The following is an 18,967-nucleotide window of genomic DNA, read 5'->3' on the forward strand; positions in this document are numbered from 1 at the left end:
CATGTACACGTACACACACACACACACACACACACACACACACACACACACACACACACACGAAGAGGATGCCTAAATCAGCATAAGAGTTTGCTTTTTCAGCACATCAAGACAAGGCTTGTTTTGCTTGTTTATGATCTAGTTGTCTGATTCACAGCTTACAAAAGGCAATAATTCAGCCAAACAAAAAAAAAAAGCACTGGACTGATCTGATTAAACATTAACCAATTTTATTGTTACTCACCCTTTATTCAGGCTCTTACTACTCGGCCCCATATTCAGGTCCCTCACACTGAGTGACGGCGAGGAGAGAGAACGCATTTTTAAACGCCCTCCGCTGCCCTGGCGTGAAAGCCTCGGAGCAACTGGAGTTAAAACCCCTGACAACCAGAGTGGAATCCTGAATTTTCACAGTTTACCTCAATTTAAAAATAAAAACCACAACTCTCCTGTTTGGAGAAAACAAATCCTAAAGCCCTGCCAGTCTCCACTGCTACATGATGAGCGCTGCCACTGCAAAGACTTATGGGCGCACTGGTAAGGGTCGACTGTGAGTGGCTTAATCAGATTTGAAGCTAAGCAATGACCAACAGACAGTCCTGCTGACTGTCCAAGGGCCAAATGTATGTGGGGACACAGGGACAGAGAAGGGAGGAGGCGGCTAATCCTGTTAGGTTCTTAATCCCCTGTTCAGCACATATACTCCTATCCTTAATTCTCTTTTGAATGCAGACTCTGGGTAAGGTTAGCTCAGCTAGCCATGCTACATGGTAAAACCTCAGTTGACATAGTGTCCTTAGTTTCATCTCACCGCTGGCGCTCACAATAAGTTGAAAATTGTATTTGAAAAGGAAGCTGTATTAAAAAAGGGTAGAAAAAGCTTACATAGATGTCGATGTTGACATTAATAACCTACCCATTTTAAATAGGAACTAATCTCCTTTCATAGGATTGATGATATCACTGGTATTTCAAAAGGAAGCCCATTTTCTTCCTGGACATTAACGACCTTCCAGTTTTTGGTAAACGGGTGAGAGAGTATAAACACTAAGATTTTACTTCCAGTCAGGCTTAGATTGAAGTGAGTGGAAATGCAGAGTCAGATTAGCCTCGCTAAAGGAAAAAAAAAAAAAGGGGAGGGAAACAACACAAAAAGAGCTAACTCAACACTTCCTGGAATTCAAGGTTCACACATGGAATGGGAAGTCCAAACACTTCCATGTCAGGCAGACGACTCCGATCCATCACCAAGCCGGACGGACAGGTCACACAGTCAGCAGATGAAGCCACAGTGCTCTGCACTTCCTCTCTTGTGTTTACCCTAAAAACTAGACCAACAAGAACACTTGCATGTCGACATAAATCTAATCTGCCACGGCTACAGGCGCAAACCGGTCATTTCACTGAGGCGTCATTTGAAGTGACCAACTGTTTGAGTCAGAGAAAAATTGAACTCACATCCTACAGTCGTCATTAATTCAATTAAACATGGATTGCAGACAAAAACATTAATGTGAGAATCAGACAAGCTAGTTTGCAATAGATCTGGAACGCAGACTTTACTAATTTTGTCGACTGAGAGTGGGCTGTGTTGGTGTCGAGGAGGGATAAGATAACTGAACGCTTTCCGGAGCGCAACCTCTGCTAAAATTTAACAGCTGAAGAAAAAAAAAAAAAAAACACATCATGACCAATTTTAGCAAAAGAGATAACATTTAAAAACAACTCACCTACTGTTATTAGAAACAGCTTTACTCAACAACCAGCAAAGATGAGCAGATCTCAGCCTCTTTTCAGTCAGTAAGAAAACTCCCTCACTCTGACCACCGTGGGTAAAGAACAGTAGAAAGGCGTTCAAGGTTTTTGTGCTTACACTGTGCAGATTCCAAGTTATCTCTGAATCGGCTTTCCGGTTCAGCAGTACAAGAAACAGCAACAGTGAATGTCCTCACTGACTATAATGTTTTGCCCTAAACGCCCTGCGTGATGTAGGATTTCACCAGACAAAAGCCAAGGACATGATGTGCTGATGTACAGGTAGATCCCTAAAGGACACCAAACACAGAAAAAGAGTAAATAAAATGATGTCCTCAGGGGAACTGAAGGCATTAAGTTAGTGGTGGCAATCTATTGCCTTATTTTAATCTGCCTGTCTGCTGACCCACATAGAAACCCAAGTGATCCAGTGTCAGACACTAAAGGCCCGTAAACCATGTGATCTGTGCAAAAGGCCGACGCAGGGCAGCTCCAGAGCTAACCCTCAGCTAGAGATTTAAACACATTTTTGGGGGGATTTCTGTAGCCAACAGTGATTACAAACATCACTATGATGTTGATCTGGTTCTCATGACAAGTGGATCACAAGTGATGATGTATGACTGAAGACATTAAGATTTACAACCCAATTTTCTCAGCCTTTAACACACAGAAGATGATTTTTGCAGGAAATACGAGCGTATCGACCAAAGCTGACAATCTCCATGGCTGAAGAGAAATTTATACCGACCTATTACCGCCATCTTCAGGGTCGTGCAGCGTGGCCTCGATGCCACTGTCCGTCTCCACATCCTCGTGCATCTCAGGGGGTACGAGGGCTCCCGTGTCCTCATCAGTGAAGGTCTCGCACTCACTGTAAGTGCTCTCGGAGCCCAGGTATGCGCTGTCTGTCACCTCATTTTGCTGCAGTCCCAAAAACAGAATAAGATTATGTTACAGTAAAGCATTCAGGCAGTAAACCTACATATCCATCATCATCTCAATAATTTATAGATGTACTAGCAGGGCATATTTCTGAATATGCACAAATATTATTTTAGTTGGACCAATAAAAATATTAACATGGCTCTAAAAAGGCACACAATGCTCTACGCTTCTTTAACCATTATTAATGAGACTAACCACCAAGGTGATTACCATTTATGAATATTCTACAGATGTTAAAAATGTGCTCAGTTGTTTCGGGGTAAATAAATAAGATTTTATGAGCCAAATTAATGACAGCTGATAAACCTACAGCAGCCATTTCAAAGATGGGCTAATCTGAATCTTCAGGTCTAGCCAGCAGGTACTGACGCCAATTAAAGCAACAAGCAAATAAATCTCAGAGTATAAACAGACTTCAGACAGTCTGCTGCACTTCAGATGGCAGTTCCAAGCAAAACCTGCTGCATCAACACCTCTGAGCAACAAGTTCAAACAAAATGAGCATGCTTACAGCTTTGCAAACTACAAATACAAACTGCTTCATACAGATGCATGTCAAAATAAAAAAAAAAAAAAAGAACATCTGAAGTCACCAGCAACCACAGACCCCTCATCAGGTATCAGAGCTGTGAAGCAACAATGAGGCAAAGGTGAGTCATGTTGGAAAGCGCAACATACCGATGGAGTGTCAGAAGAAGAGAAGCCCTGAGGGGTATCCACCATGCCAAAAACCATTTTTTTCTGCCCAGGCTCACTCACAGGAAAGCTGGCCTTCCATGAGAGCCCGTTTATATCTCCTACTAATCCTTCCTCACCACTCTCTCAGACAGAGTGGACGACGGTGTATGTTGGGGAAAAGGAAAAAAAAAAAAATACTGTTGCACCTCGTTCTGCTCCACTGGGTGGCCAGAAGGGTGGAGACAGAGACAAAGTCCAAAGTCCAAAGTGTAACAGAAGTCAGCTGTAACGCTCAATCAGATGCTAACAGCTCTGAGAGAAAACGCCACACAATCCGCTGAATAACTGTTTAAGCGGGAGCTTCGCTTCCTGCCACAGCGTTAAAGTTTAAATGACCACGCCGTGTTCTACGTGTCTGAGGCCGTACAGAGAATTACAACAACTTACGGTTAACGGTCTGACTGGCAGCGTGCAAACACCGAGGGGCAGCGAGAGTTTAACAAAGTTTTAGCAGAACAACACCTGCCCCTGTGAAACATTTAAACCTGAGGCAGAAATGTGAACATTAGCAATGGCAGAAAAATATTTTAAAAAAGGAAAAAAAATGCGGTGGACTGGGTGTTGCATTTCTCTCATGCCAGGTTCCAGCTGAACAGCCTCACCTTGACTGTTTTGAAAGCAAACAGGGACAGAACAGCACGGCCATTGAGAGAGAGAGGAACTCCTTTCTGCCAGAAGCTCAAGGGAAAAAAACAAGGCCATGGACACAGGTGTGGCATCTACCTCAAAATAAACCCCCAAACAGTTTTTTACGGGCTGGAATATTTTAAGTAGGAAAACTTTGAAAGATATTTGCTTTATGGTTACTTTGAAATAGCTGCATCTGCTGGAAAGTTAATTCTAAGAGGTATTCCTGGAAAAGCCTACCTACATAAACATAAGGAATCAGCAGATGTGGACACTGAATACAGAAGAAGGCAAAAACATTTACACGAGAAAATTCACAACCAGCTGCGGGTCAGCCCTCCAAGAAACCAGAAAAAACAAAACAAAACAAAAAAAGTACTTCATGTTTTCTACCCAGTTTATGTGCACTCACTTCATTTGCACTGTGTGTGTTTGTCTTTCGCAGCAAGTGTGTGTGTGCGCGCACCTCTCCACACAGAGAGCATTAGTATAAAGAGACGATAACGTGACCACAACTTATCTTAAAAGCAAGCACAATTAAAAACTTTACAACAAGTGTAAATCCATCTAAAAATCAAAGATGGCCAGACAATAAAACACCCCCAGCCCAATCCCCCCCCCCCCCCCTTTATGTAGACACGTAGACCCCCCCCTCACTTCCTTCCCTCTGTAGTTGCTGTTGTCCATAGAGAAGCCTCATATCTCCACAAAGCAAGATGTCTGAAAATAAACCTTAAGCAACTCAGGTGAACACCAGAAACCAACTTTCTCCATTAACCACTTTGGACTCATGCAATTTAAAATCGCTTACCATGTAAACCCTGATTAATCATCAACAAATGTACACAGGGATTTTTTTTTTTTTTTTTTAATCCTAGCATTTTAGAAGAATGCTAATTTATTTATTCAATCATGCTTTCACACACGTGACTGCACTTCTGTACAACATCAAGAGAGGGCACAATGACACAATGCAATGTGAAGCCACTAAAACAACAGTCATCCTCTGGCAAGGCTCGAGGGGCACATGACAGCAGAAACCTTTCAATTCTGCGGAGGCCAGCAAAAAATGATGGTTAAATATACAAGTTTCATGCACAAAAGAAGACAGGAATTCCAGATATGCTGACCACAACAATAATTTTTTTTTAAAGTCTCCACAGACATGAAAAGAACTCACATTCCAGCTAATTCAATATTTGTCAAAGAATACTGAAAAGCCTCGCCTGCCAGATGCTATTTAGTGTCGGCCAAACCAGGGTGTTCAGCCTGTGGAACATTCATAGAGCGGTAATGATAGCTCTGCAAGCCACTCGGTGAATTACAGTGGGAAGAGTGAGAGTGCACGGAGAGTTCAGCCTGCAAGCGTCACACTGTGCTGCTGCATGCACCACCAGGAACTGACAGCACAACAACTGGACCGCATGCACAAGTTCAGAGCGGCTAAGCCTCTCGTACGGCTCCTCACCTCATCGTACTCCTCTTGACAGCCGACAGCTCCATCCCCTGGACTGTAGTTCACACTGTAGAGCTGTGGCTCTGGGCCTGCAGATACGACAGGAGGAAGACCAGTTTGATGTGTGCAGAACAAACAGAGTCAAACAGGAAAGAAGGCTCAATAAACACGAGACTGGTCTGTAAAGTACAATGTCCATGAGCAAACAGAGAGCCAGGATGCAGGAAGGTGTCTCTGCAGGTATATGAAACAACTGAAGTCAAAGGGGAATATGATCAAGGAAGAAGTTTAATAAAAATGTACAGCATGTACGCTCAACTATGCAGGTAAATTCTCCATGATATCCAAGTATGTGTGCAATGCAATATGTTATTTGTACACAGTGTGGAATTAAAATCTAAAAGCCTGGGAGCATTTGTATTTTTTCCCCCTTACATTCACAAGACACTAACGAAACCCTATTCCTTGTTAATAATTAACTATGCATACCTCTGTTTTTATTAAAATATCAAACTTCAATTTAGATCAACATTTTCTTATTTTTAAACCATGAAACCCATTTGTTTTTCCCCAGCAGTGGTAAAAAAGCACAACCCCCAGTTTAACTTGGTTATTTTGAGTCAAAGTGACACCGTTAAAGAGTAACTCTAAAATGTGACTTTCAGGGGGAGGTGGGGCATTGTGTTGATTCAAGCATTTTAATCAGCACATTTCTACACCCTAGCTGCACTACTGCTGACTGTAAACATACAAATATTTACAGTCAGCAATCTAAGAATGTGACAACAAACAGTATGTAACTTTTGCAGACATTTCAGGGGATGTACAACATCAAGCAACTGGCAAAATAAAACTGTAAAGAAAGGACAAAAATAACCCATATCCACTTTATGTTTGTCAATAGAAGCCCACACTGAAAGCACCAAGAATGCAACCTGAGATGGACCAACAAGAGTCCCATCAGCCATTGCGGCTCCTGTATCTAGTAAACAGAGCAGTGAATAGCACCCCGCTGAGAGAAAAGAACACAAACAGTGTCCTGTCAGTAGACCCAAGAGTTTTTATGCCCCTGGGTCTTATGCAACCTTTTGCTCTTTAAGACTCATACACTTTGCAGGCTATTGAAGTGAAAGAGGTCCACAAAGAATGGGACTGAGAAGCTGGCTGCCCACCTGCAGTTTCTTGGCATAATGTAAAAATATCAGAGTACAAATATTTTCTTGTTCCAGACATGCCAAAGCCACTACGGGGTGCAAGGCATTTCCATAGCCTGCAGGATTCCCTTTATTAAAAAGGTACAATTTTCAGTGACGCGTGAGCCAAAAATGAAGTGGAAAAAAAAACAAAGAAGGAATTCAATGAAGCTTATGATGAATCTAGTCTGCAACCTGGGATCTGGAGGAGCAGGTTTTGGCTTCTGTTTACAACAGAGGAGGACACTGCTTGGGTAATGAATACAGCATGGATGTAGTGGCTCTAAATAGCAATAGTTTAGCTGAAAAGTGACAAGCACACTGGGATTTTGATAGCAGTGCGTGAGCAATCTGGGAAGTTAGACCTTCACACACACCAATGGGAAACTTTCTTCCAACAGGAAAAATCTGATTCATTCACTACGGAGCTAGTTGCACCAAAAATAATCAAGAGAGGCAAGAAGTTAGGGGAGTGAGTACGGGAAACATGGGACAATACTAGTGGATAGATTCATATGTGCACTGATCAAACAAAGCAAATCTACTTTGCTCAAATGACACATGACCACAAATGCTGCCCATTAAACCAATTATTTTAAACTGTTTGAGCAGGGAAAACCTGTCAAAATAAGAGCTTCTGGCAAAAACAAACAAAATACAAGTACACAAAAAGCAGAGTTTGTTTTTAAATATCTGTCAACAGATGCAAGTACAGGTGGCATCTGTCCTTTCTCTGTGTTTTCACAACTTTGCAACAACAGTAGTCACTACAGGAAGAAAAATAAGGGGAAAAACTGAGAGGACAGGGCAGAGAGAGAGGATGGTAAATAATTAAGATGAATAGGACTCTCTGCCCAAACCCTCATCTCACTCTCTGCCACTCCCGCTCTGAAACCTCGCCAGTCAGCCCATGTGTCTGTGCATCTAACACTTTCCAGTGCATGACTTATTAATGGTTTGAGTAACTGGATCTGTGCAACCTAGAAAGCCTTGGGAATGAGTTCTACAAATCAATAGGCTGGGCCGATTGAGGCATCAGCTGCACTGCTGCAATGGCATCACCACACATCCAGCACTCTCTGAAATAATTTCAGCTTGAAATTGTGTCCGCTTATGGCTAAATGTGAATGTTAATTCAGTATTTTGATAAGATTTTGTTGAGAGCTCACATCAAACTTAGGAAGGCAGGTTTATAATTTGCCATCCCCAACAGGTTTTTAAGGTGGAACAGGATGTGCATAAATGTGCTTAAAGGAAGAGCTGAATTAATCTGAGTATCAAAGATTTTGGGGAAATTTCATCTCAAATGAGTGACAGATGTTAACAGACTGTGTTGACAATAATATTTAGCTTGGATAATACAAAGAGATGGAGCCAGCTGTTGAAAGCTGAAGCTGTCCATGTCTATATAAATATAGTTTACAATATAATAGAGGGATCTCAGCCAAAGCATTAAATATACAGTAATGTGCAAATGTTTTGAGCTACCCCTCACTTTATATTCTGCTAGGAAAATGTGAAATAGTTGCAGTGATTTATTTAACTGCTCTTCTGCCTGAACTCTTTCTCGTCATTCTTTGGGTAGTCTTAAGGAATAGTTCTCCAGGCTTCTTGGAGGACATTCAAAGCTCTTCTTTGGGTGTTGGCTGCTTTTTGTTCTGTTTTCTGTCAAGATGATCCCACACCGCTCTGCAGAGGCCAATCCATGACTTAATGCACTGCCAGTGTGTTTGAGATCATCGTCATGCTGAAATGAACCCTTTGCCAATCAGACTCTGATGGTGCCTTTCTGCGTTCATAATTTCATAAGTTTTGACAAGATCTCCAACATCACTGTCTGAAATGTAGCACTCACATTTGATTTCATCAGAGGTCATAAGACCTGCTCTTGTGTAATTTGGCATACCTCAGCCTTTGCTCCTTGTTTTCCTACCTTAAAAATGGCTTCTTGACAGCCATAACTGTTCTTCTGCCTGAACTCTGAGACCATTTCTGATGAGGCTTCAACAAAAATAGATGGATCAACTGAAGGGTCAGATGCATCTCTTAGGTCTTCTGTCAGGTCTTTGCTGGATTTTTTTCTGTTTCTTAAGGACACGACTTTCAGATACTGTTCATCTGCCGTAGATAGTTTTTTTAGGCCTGCCATGTCTTCCTTTGTCCTCCACTTGTCCAGTTTTCTCAAGATTTTTTACAGACACATTGCACACCATGCCAAGATATCCTAAGCTATGAGCTCTTTGGCAATCACCTAATTGATACAATTTCAAATTGCTTCTTTACGGAGTTGTCTGCTCTGTGCAGACACAACACTGGTTAGGTGCCTTTTTTCTACATTAATGATTCATTGGTCAGTGTTCAATGGCTTAATAAACAAAACCAATCCTGTGACAATGGTCAGGTACAAGGACTGGAACGAAAATGATTTAAACAAAAAAAAAAAAAACAAAAGCAGTCAATATCTGAAGATATCAAGACCACTTAAAAAAAAGAAAACCCAATAGGTAAGACTGGCTGCTTAGAAGCAAAATGAGGAAGTCTCAGAAACAAACAAGCCAATTGATTCCACAGAAAAACGGCACTAAAGAGCAAGTTTACAAGGAAAACAATAAACTGAGAGAACTGATGACTCACCTCCATTGCTAATTGCAGAGATTCCACGGTGGAAATCTTCAAAGCTGATGACCCCCAGCCCACTTGGATCCAAAAACTTGGTCAGATCCTTCACCTAAAGGAGGAAATAAACAAGAAAGCCTTCAACATATTGACATAATAAAGCCTCTCTGCCATAAAGCTACTATTTGTTCAGTCTGGACGCTTCAGGGTGATGTAATGGATGACATAAGGGGAAGTTTTCCATAAAACTACATAGCTGCAGTGTTTGCATACTGACTTCAATGGAAAAGCACAGCCTTCAAAAGAACAGGGCAGTATTTTTGCCTTGGGCTTCATAAAACTGTTAAGAAGTCAAACTCAGGATCGTTCAACTCACAGTTTAACAGTTTAACTGCAGAATTATGTGACCTCCATTTTTGATTACAGGAGCAGAAAGTCACCAATAAAACACTTTAGAGCTCCAGAGGAAAAAAAATACAACTTTTGCAGATGTCAAGCGTTTCACTTTATTGGATTCTGGACAAGTTTATAAGGACTTTAGATGTTGTTACTGAAAGCTTAATACAGATACATTTAAGGAAAGCACTGAAGAGATTACCTAAATATCATAAAGTACCTGCAATAAAAGAGTTGTTTGAATTTAGCTCCGTATCTATGATATGATAACGGCAATGCAGCCTGTTGTACAAATGAAAATGGGTTACATAAGTGTACCTACATACTGTATATTCCTACAATCAGTAGCCTGGCAACTTGAGGATTTGCTTCAGTAAGCAGAGAACAGGACAGCATAAAAAAAAAAAAAACAACCACAGCACATCTTTTGCTTTTTTCTGTTTGGTTTTTTTAATCTACTGCATGTAAAACTCAGCTCGTTTGAACACATTAACCGGCTCCCAAAGACTTATCTTAGGAACAAGCTATCAGCAAAATTATTATCTCTGAGCAGAAAATGCCACCAATAAAAAAAAAAAAAAAAAAAAAAAAAAAAAAAAAAAAAAAGACTAGCACATTATTACAGCATACTTTCAAGCATGTAACGCAGAATTACTGCAGCTGGGCCCCAGCTACACGTGAGGTTTCTGTGGTTTGGGATCACTTCTTCCTTGGGAAAGTATTTTAAAGGGATTTTCGCTCTGGGTGCGGCTTCTTTCATACACTTTTTATATCAGTTACACATAAAAACAACTTTATCTGCTTAGCAACACAGAGCTCTGGCTCAAGAGGCTGAGAAGGCTGAAACTACTAATAAACTGACTCCGTCAAGCCTGTGGCTCCTGATCTGGGTTTGATGAATTAAACCCAGCTGTACTTAGTGTGAGAAGGGGAGTGACTGGTATCACTAAATAACAGTTAACGCTGCAATGTTAAGTTCAACATGTAACATCAAGGCTCACGTGTCTTACTTCTGCTATGGTAAAACATTTCCTTACAGCATATTTGATGTACTTTATAGTCTAGGCTTTTAAAAAAAAGCACTGGTGAAGACAGTTTTTCAAGTATTGAAACTGTGCAAAGAAATAATGCAGCACCTGGGGATGGCTGAATTTTGTCACTACATTATTTAAAAAAAAAAAAACAAAAAAAAACAAAACTTTTTTATATTGGTTTGTTAGGGTCTAATGCACTATAAATCTATGAGCCAACAACAACAACAACAAAAAAAAACACAAGAACGGACTACCAACTACCCAGGCAAAGCATGTGTGTCACAGCAGATTAGATGCTCTGTGCAAACAGGACAAACATGCAAAGCCAAAGACTACTGCAGCTCTGCGTGAAACGCCTTCAAAAATAAACAAAAACAATGTCCAACGCCAAATGCCGGGTAAAGCTGGCATAACACGTGCCTGTCACAAGCGTGCAGTGTCACATGAGAGCGACCTGGGTTTCGGGGCCAATCTTCAAAGAATGGCTGAACAGTTCCCGGTGAATACTTAAGTATTTTTGGTTGAAATGTCCATCCAAAGAAGCGACCTCCATGGCCGAAAAATTAAGCCAATGCAAAAATGCAAAAAAAAAAAAAACTGCAGTTCCACAAAAGACCACTTGCAGCTTGCTAATAAAGTCAATCCACACAGACTGTGTCTGCACTGCACCCCGGACAGTTAATGAATGCAGCTTGCTAACCAAGCTTGCTAGAGTTAGCTGATAACTTAGCAGCCTTTCATCCACATACAGTAACTTCCAACTTTAAAAAAACAAAAACAAAGCAAAAAACAAAGCGCTACAGCGGCTAAAACGCTAACATTGGTAAACTTGCTAACAGGCAATACTTGTCTGCTGCAACACCTCTACTAACTTAAGTCACTAAATTTGGATTCTAGGCTATGTCTGCAGTGCCTTTTGGGACTTTTTTTTAATTGAAATTATATAACCAAAAAATAAAATTATATATATTTGTGTTGCTTTGATGACAGAAACTATAGCATATTTTATTTGTATGTTAATGGGCCCTAATTAAAAGTTGATAACTTCTAGCTCAACAAAACCAAGATGGTGACAATCATAGTGCAAAAACAGAGGTTTCAAAAGCACAACCACAAAACAAAGTGATGCTTTAGGTCACTGTTAAGGTGTTTTAATGAAGCTTTTAGTTTGTCAGCTCACAAAAGAACTCCACAGCTCACAGGAAACAGTTTCAGTTTTATTCCACGCAGCTATTCAGAAACACCTCTTTCTGGGCGAGGTGAGAAAACTCAGATGTGAGCGAGGAGTTAGAGAGTATCTGTGGTTTCAGTGACGGGGTTTTTATTTGCACGTCTGACATAAAAAGCAGGGAACAGGTATTGTTTCTGCAGAAAGAGACTTGGGCAGTATAAAATAATAATTCAACACTGAACCAACTAGATATGCCACTGTAAAAACCTCCACTGCCAAAGCTCCCAGATCAATTTTAAGCTACTATCCTGTGGAAACGGTCCATGGCCTACATTTCAGTTGTTAAGTCTGCACAGCAGTGCCAGGCCCCTCAGGTCTTGTTAGTGGAGCCTGGTGGCTATTCCTAGGTCTAACCTAAAAACTAAAAGGTGAACGGGATTTCAATTCTGTATCAACCTATAAGGTTTCTTTCTTTAAAGAAATTAGATTATTCTCTTCTAAGATTTACTTAATTTAAAAGTATTTTTAACATTGCACTGCTGTCACATAATTCCTGTGATCCTTGTTTTGACTGTTGATGTGTATACGACCTGCTGACAGCCCGTTCTGCTGTTTTAAGCCGAGCACTGCAACATATTTTACAGTTACAGAGTTTATTTGTATGGAACAGAATACACCGGCCTTTGAAATCAACTTCATAAATCTATTCAATACAATATCTTTCTGGAAAATAATTCCTTTAAGTGCTTCACACTTTGTTAATGCTTCTTCAGTTTAAAAAAAAAAAAAAGTGATGTATATTTTTAGCATTCATGCTGTCTTTCTTTTTTTTTAAGGCAGATGTACAGCCCTGAGACACAGTGGAAAGACTGAGATAAAAACTAAACTCAGATGCTGCTCGATGGTTCCACTGTGAAGCACTGTGGTTTTTCTCTTTCCTCCATTTGTGTCTAATCAGTGCCGGGGCACGCCTGACCGCCTCCACACAAACCGCTGTTGTGCATAACCCCGTGGAGAAGAATACTCTTTGGTGAGAGCGTTTCCTAAAGAGGATTTCACAATAGCTTGTTGCCAAACTAAATTTGATAGCCATAATCATAAGTCTAGCAGCTTTGGATTCAAATAAATAAAAATCTTTGTAAATAAAACATTAACATGCAGGAAAACAAAAGTAAACTAAACAGAGGGGATGTTTTAGGGCATGGGACATTCCACTGAGGATTAGAGGGGTGGTGCAAACAGCAGTGGGTGATGGGAGGGCGGCTGACCAAAGTAGGTTTGGTGATGTCGACTCAGAAGAGAGTCCCAACCACAATGCAGTTCAGTGTGGCTTTTGTGCAGATTCAGGGTTTGACACCAGAGAGTGAGTGGGAGTTAGAAAGGTCTTTTCAATAGATGAATTCTCAGATTTGATGCATGTCTGCCAGACAGGACATGTTTTCATTTGTAGTTTTTAATATTTGTAGGAAGGTTTCAGAGTGGATTCACTACAGAAGACTGCTCAGTGTACCCCCACAGTAAGATCCTCATATTCAAAACACTTTCATAACACACCGTGTTTCTATTTGTGATTATGGCCAGTATCACATCCTGGAAAAGTTCTGGAGGAAACATTTGCATGCTTAGCATACAAGCGCCATCCGAACATTCATGCAAATGCCTCATGAATACTTTCCTGCTGTTTAACAGGTGTCTGGGATATCTGCAGAGAGGAACCATAGTTGCACTCCTAGCTGTCAGCTAAACAACATAAACACAAACGCTTAGTGCCTGCTGTGAAAAAGGCTTTGCAGGGTCAACAGACTACATGGAAACTTTTTGTACTGAACCAAAATTTATCACATTCAGATACATCCATCCCTTTGACATCATGAGCTTGTCATTAATCCTGCCTCCAATCCAGCTCGATGGGTTTTTTTTTTTTAAGTTCTCAAGTATCTGTATTAGTTTTAGCCCTCTGGTTTTCTCACCAACATATTAAAGCACTTGTATTACCACCATGGCCCAAGGTATAATTTCCCCATTTGGACTCAGTCAGCCATAGAGGTTATTCAAACTGCTTTTATCTCCAGACAGCCGAGGTACAAGGACGTATCAGGGCATTCAAATATTAAAAGTACATTTATACATGGTTCACACTGATATGAGAAGCAAAAAACACTCGTTACCTCAGCAAAGAAACAATTATAAAGCGTGTGTTTGCCTTGTTAAAGCAGAGCAGACTTTCCCACTGATCCTTGTGGGAAGCTAATGAATGACAAACCCACCTAAAAGGTACCATGCTTGAAACATTCCACAAATTCTACAGATAAGTCCGTTTGCCGACTGCTTGCCATTTCTAACCTTTTTTCATTTAGAGTTAGCAAACGCACCTAAACTTTCGTCTCACTTGTATCAGGATGGACAGAAATCTGAGAGGAGCTTCCTCTGAGGGCATAATTTACCTCACTGAGCTCTTGTAAGCCAGATATCTGATAGCTAACACAATGAAAATAAGAACAAGTAATCAATCTACACATTCTGGTTAGCAGTCTGAGGAAAATCCTTTAGATGCAGAGATCCAAACAGCAGAAAATAACAGTAAAAACAGACCACACCTTTGAAAAAAGATTAACTCTCTGTGCCACAAATGTGCCAACTTTAGCACTCCACGAATCAATGTGTGCAACTTATTTAAATCAGACTAAAACGAGAGACATTCTGCTCCTGTCTCGTTCAAAACAAGGTCATCGGCAGTTGGTGGATGGCACCCAAACCACGAAGTCCCTCTGACTCAGGAAAACACATTTAATTCTTAATCCTTCCCAATTCTCTGCCTGGAGAGCTGCAGATACCTATGGCTAGACACGGGACAGAGCAGCAGCAATAGAGACGCTTTGAACTGAGAGAGAAGGGATTAAAAAGCATTAGTGAGCGAGTGCATGTCGCGCTGTGTGTGTAGAGTACCAATGCTCACCCAAAAGGTTCACGGTGTTTAAAACACGCTGGTTAAAATATTAGAAAAATAACTTATTGCCTAAAGCTGCTCAACACAGGACACGCTGTGCCAGGTCGCCAGTTTTTCCTGTCAGGACACAGAGAAGCATCCACGATGTGGTATCAGTTGTCTGATACAGGACAAAAATAATCAGTTGTTGTGCTTGATTACCATTATTTGACCTAAATCTTTTGATCTGGCTACTTTCATGCTGAGATCCTGAAGTCTGAACCAAACATTAAAATAATAATAATAATAATAATAATTGCAATATATATTTATTTAGGCACTCTTGACAGATAGGCCTTTTTTGCTGAAATAACACTGAATACCTGGTGTAAAGTGAGGCTAATGGGTAAAGAGACACAGCAGCCGTAACACAAGAGTTAATCCCCTAACCGCTGAGCGCACAAATGGAGAAGTGAGCATTTTGTCATTTGACATATGGAGGAGTTTCAGGCTTGACACAATTCATTACACACAGTATGTTTAACAGATTTATCTGGGTAGAAGAAAAAACCCAAAAATCCAGAATAAATCCTGGCCTTTCAACGCTTCCTAAAGACAGTTGACAAACTAACCCAGGCATGGTTTTAATAATAAGCTGCACTTTCAGCATCGTCTGTTACACTGAGTGTTGGAAATTGCTGGGAAACATACCAGCACCTTGACAGGGGTTATATTACCACTTCATTACATGTCAAGGTAAAATAACCTGAGGCAGTTCTCATCTCTGAAGGTTTTAAATATTCACGCAGAGACCCATCACAGAAATGAGTACATTTTGTCGTCATTTGTTATTCGCTTTACTCCTAATAAGTTTCAAATAGATCTGGATCATACATGTCTTAAAACACAGACATGAAAGTGAAATCAGTACGTGGATTTTAATTGATTAAATTACAGGAAGCTCTCTAAGTTCCTGCAATATAAAAAAAAAAAAAAAAAAAAATCAATACTAAAGATTTTACACATATGGAGCTGCATATTGTGTTACACTGAATCTTACCCAACATACAGTACAAAGAAGCTGCCTGCTCAAAGATGGAAAGATTAAACAAAAACATGGCATCTCACCTGATCGGCCCCATAGGCGGCGGCGAACTCCATGAACTCCTCAATGCGAACGAAGCCATCACCATCTTGGTCTAAAGCGTCGAACACAGCTTTTAGAGGGGAGACATCTTCCTCCCCCGCGTTCACAGCTGAGACCATTGGCAGTGAGTCATCTACCACCATGTTGGAGAGGGAAATCGTCTCCACAGCCTGCTCACTAGTCCATCCAGGTTCAGGAGAAGTCGTGTTTAAGTCCTGAACTGAAAAATCAAAAGAGGCCACTTCATCACAGCTTGAACCCTGGAACTGTGTAGTGTCGGCCAGCCTCTCCTCTTCCCTCTGCTCAGCTGCTGGACTGTTTTCATTCTGCACACCCTCCTGGGGTTTCAAGTCCCAAGATTCGTCATCATGGACCTCTTCAACAGTCAAGCACAGATCCAACAGCATTGGCTCATTCCTCTGATTTTTGACTTCAGAACAAATTTTGTCTTCCATCAAATCCTTAGGCGTGTTTTCCACAGAGGAACTCTGACTGCTGAAATCAACCTGGATGAGGGCATCTTCAGCCAGAGGCAGTGTCAGTGATGAAGGTTTGTCTGATAAACCCAGAGCAAGCAGGTCATTCTCACCTTGTTGCTCCAAAGTAAGATTTCTAATCACAGTAGCTTTTTCATGTACCACTTCTGACTCCTGTGGTGATACATCTAATGGCGCTCCTGTGCAGATAACAGAGACAGGACTGGCAGGGCACAGGCTCAGACTCCTGTCAATATCTGGAACTTCCAAATCCAACAAAGGCACAGATCCTTCAAAACACTCCAGCAGAGTGCTGATGTGGTCATGTAGGAGGCGATTCTCTGGTAAATCTTGCAGGCTAGTGCTACCGGTTACGGGCAGATAGGTCACTTGATCAGGGAATAAACCTTTGTCTCCAATTTCAGGTGACAATGTCTCCCTGCTCTGTAAGGGAGGGAGCTCCACCTGCTCCTCACTGACACCCTGTGGGCTCAACTCACCTGAAGACTCTGTGGTAAGAGCAGGATCTTCATTTGAGAGATCTACAAGCAAAAATGGATCCCCTGTGTCAGTCTTCACTGGAGAAGCTGGCACACTGAGGCTTATTAGCTCGACCTGACTACTGAGCACAACTGAGTCCTCAAGAGGGGAATCCTGTTTAAGAGTCAGCTCCTTTTGGGCAGAGTTTTTTCCAATCACATCAGCAAAGTTGGGAGAAAATAGCCAAGACAAAGTGCAATCACTAATTTCATCAAGTCCCTCTATTTTTTCTGTGCAAGGCAAATCCTTAATATGAGTACTATGGAGAAATGCTTGGGAAATACTGGTGTGATCTCCCTCAAACTGCAAATCTCCGCAAGAAAAATCTGAGACATTTAGATGGTTGTCCACAAAATCCTTTCCCTTCTTACGCTGTTGGGATGTGCCATCCTGATCACCATTCCTGAAATCCAAACCTGTCTGGTCACTCTTGTTTTGGCAGGGCACACCTGCATTGTCTGAATCCAGTGTTTCAAATCCAAGAGGAAATGGCTGTTCTGACTCCCACTGTGTGTGCCCCAAAGGGCCAGACACAACTGTGGGCTCCATTTATGCTGGCTGTTCGCCTTTGGAAACCTATGAAAGCTGCCGAATTGTTCTTTTTATCTTAATGCTGTCAAGATCCAGTTCTTCATTTTTATTGCCATGCTTATATATGGCACTGTGCATCTCCAGTGAAATCTTAAGTGTGGAGAGTTCCTACAAGCATTCTCCCATCAGATGTTGTGATTTTATGAACAGCAGTACAAATTACACTGGGTTTAAGAAGATACGCAGGTTTAAAAATCACGGGCTTAACAATCTCTATTTGTGACTTTAATTTCAGTGGTTGCCACCCACATCTCAAGAACAGTGTTACCTAAATTCAGAAATCATGCTGATTTCCTGGCCTTACTGAATATAGCACTGATGGAAAATGCGTTTGGACTCACTATATCCCTTTCTGTCATGGCAGGTCCGCTCCTGGTTGTCGGCAGATGTTTCAGCTTCAGCACATCCAGCGTCAGCATGCTTCACTGCGGCCCAAATAACATCTCAAAACCAAACTGACAAACACACGACTTTACAGCCTCTCTGATAGCGAAGCGGTACGAAGCAGCAGTTCAGAAATTAACGCGTTAAGTCACGAGTGTTTGTCAACATTAGCTTTCTTGGCCGATTACCTAATCTTATCAATCGCCCGGGAGAGCGAGAAGCGGGCAGCGTTACTCGAAATTAAATTAACACCGAGCTCTAACATCAACGCCAAATCTCTCATTGCAAAGCTGCTTTACCACATGTATCGCGAACCGTCTTTCCTCAAATGAATTTAAGCCAGCAACTACCGTTAACTCCTCCTTCGAGCATCCCACTTCTCCCGTACCATTGGTCGGGGAAGCTGCTAACACGCTTGCTAACAAAATTAGCCTATTAGCTGGCTAACAAGCCAAAGACCCCAGCTTAACCGTCTCCTCCCTTTCGATAAAACGACACCGAATGCTAGCCTCGAGGTTTAAAGGGTAATTACGTGAAGCGTCGTCCTCTCCGCTGTAAAATATTACTGCCTAATTTTGATGCCGTTTTCCAGCGGCAGTCCACCTGTGTCACTCAGAAGCCAGGCCAGACGAGTGACGAGACGAAGCCGTTTTCTTCCTCTAACAACCCCCCCACTCCCCCTCAAAAAATCCTCCGCTGTCCTCAGAAGCACATCTGCGCCGGCGTCCCCACTGATAGCCACAGCAAAACGAACAGGGTGTCAAATGAGGCCAAGAAGCTCCATCATTTTTGGCAGTAAGGCTACCGATGTTGATTACAGACGCCGAAAGCTCTCGCATCAGCATCAGCAATGTCCCATCCTCCTCCTCCTCCTCCTCCTCCTCCAGCCGCATACACACACCACTGACGTTTCACGCACGCGTACAAAACACCCCGCAGTATCACTGGCATCATGAGCAGCCACCAACT

General features: G+C 41.6%; 1 protein-coding gene across 2 annotated transcripts in view; it reads right to left on the reverse strand.

Moving 5' to 3' along the window:
- Positions 1-18,853, reverse strand: part of rab11fip3 (RAB11 family interacting protein 3 (class II)) — a 28,765-nt gene extending 9,912 nt beyond the window's left edge. For both annotated transcript variants that reach the window (XM_030755892.1, XM_030755891.1), the window contains exons 1-4: positions 15,989-18,853; positions 9,352-9,445; positions 5,537-5,613; positions 2,507-2,679 (exon numbers count right to left, since the gene is read on the reverse strand). In XM_030755892.1, the coding sequence (XP_030611752.1) occupies positions 2,507-2,679; positions 5,537-5,613; positions 9,352-9,445; positions 15,989-17,572 (1,928 nt within the window). In that variant the 5' untranslated portion in view covers positions 17,573-18,853. The remainder of the gene's footprint in view (positions 1-2,506; positions 2,680-5,536; positions 5,614-9,351; positions 9,446-15,988) is intronic.
- Between the last annotated feature and the right edge of the window lie 114 nt (positions 18,854-18,967).

This window comes from Archocentrus centrarchus, chromosome 19 (genome assembly GCF_007364275.1).
Source record: "Archocentrus centrarchus isolate MPI-CPG fArcCen1 chromosome 19, fArcCen1, whole genome shotgun sequence".
Lineage (NCBI taxonomy): Eukaryota > Metazoa > Chordata > Actinopteri > Cichliformes > Cichlidae > Archocentrus > Archocentrus centrarchus.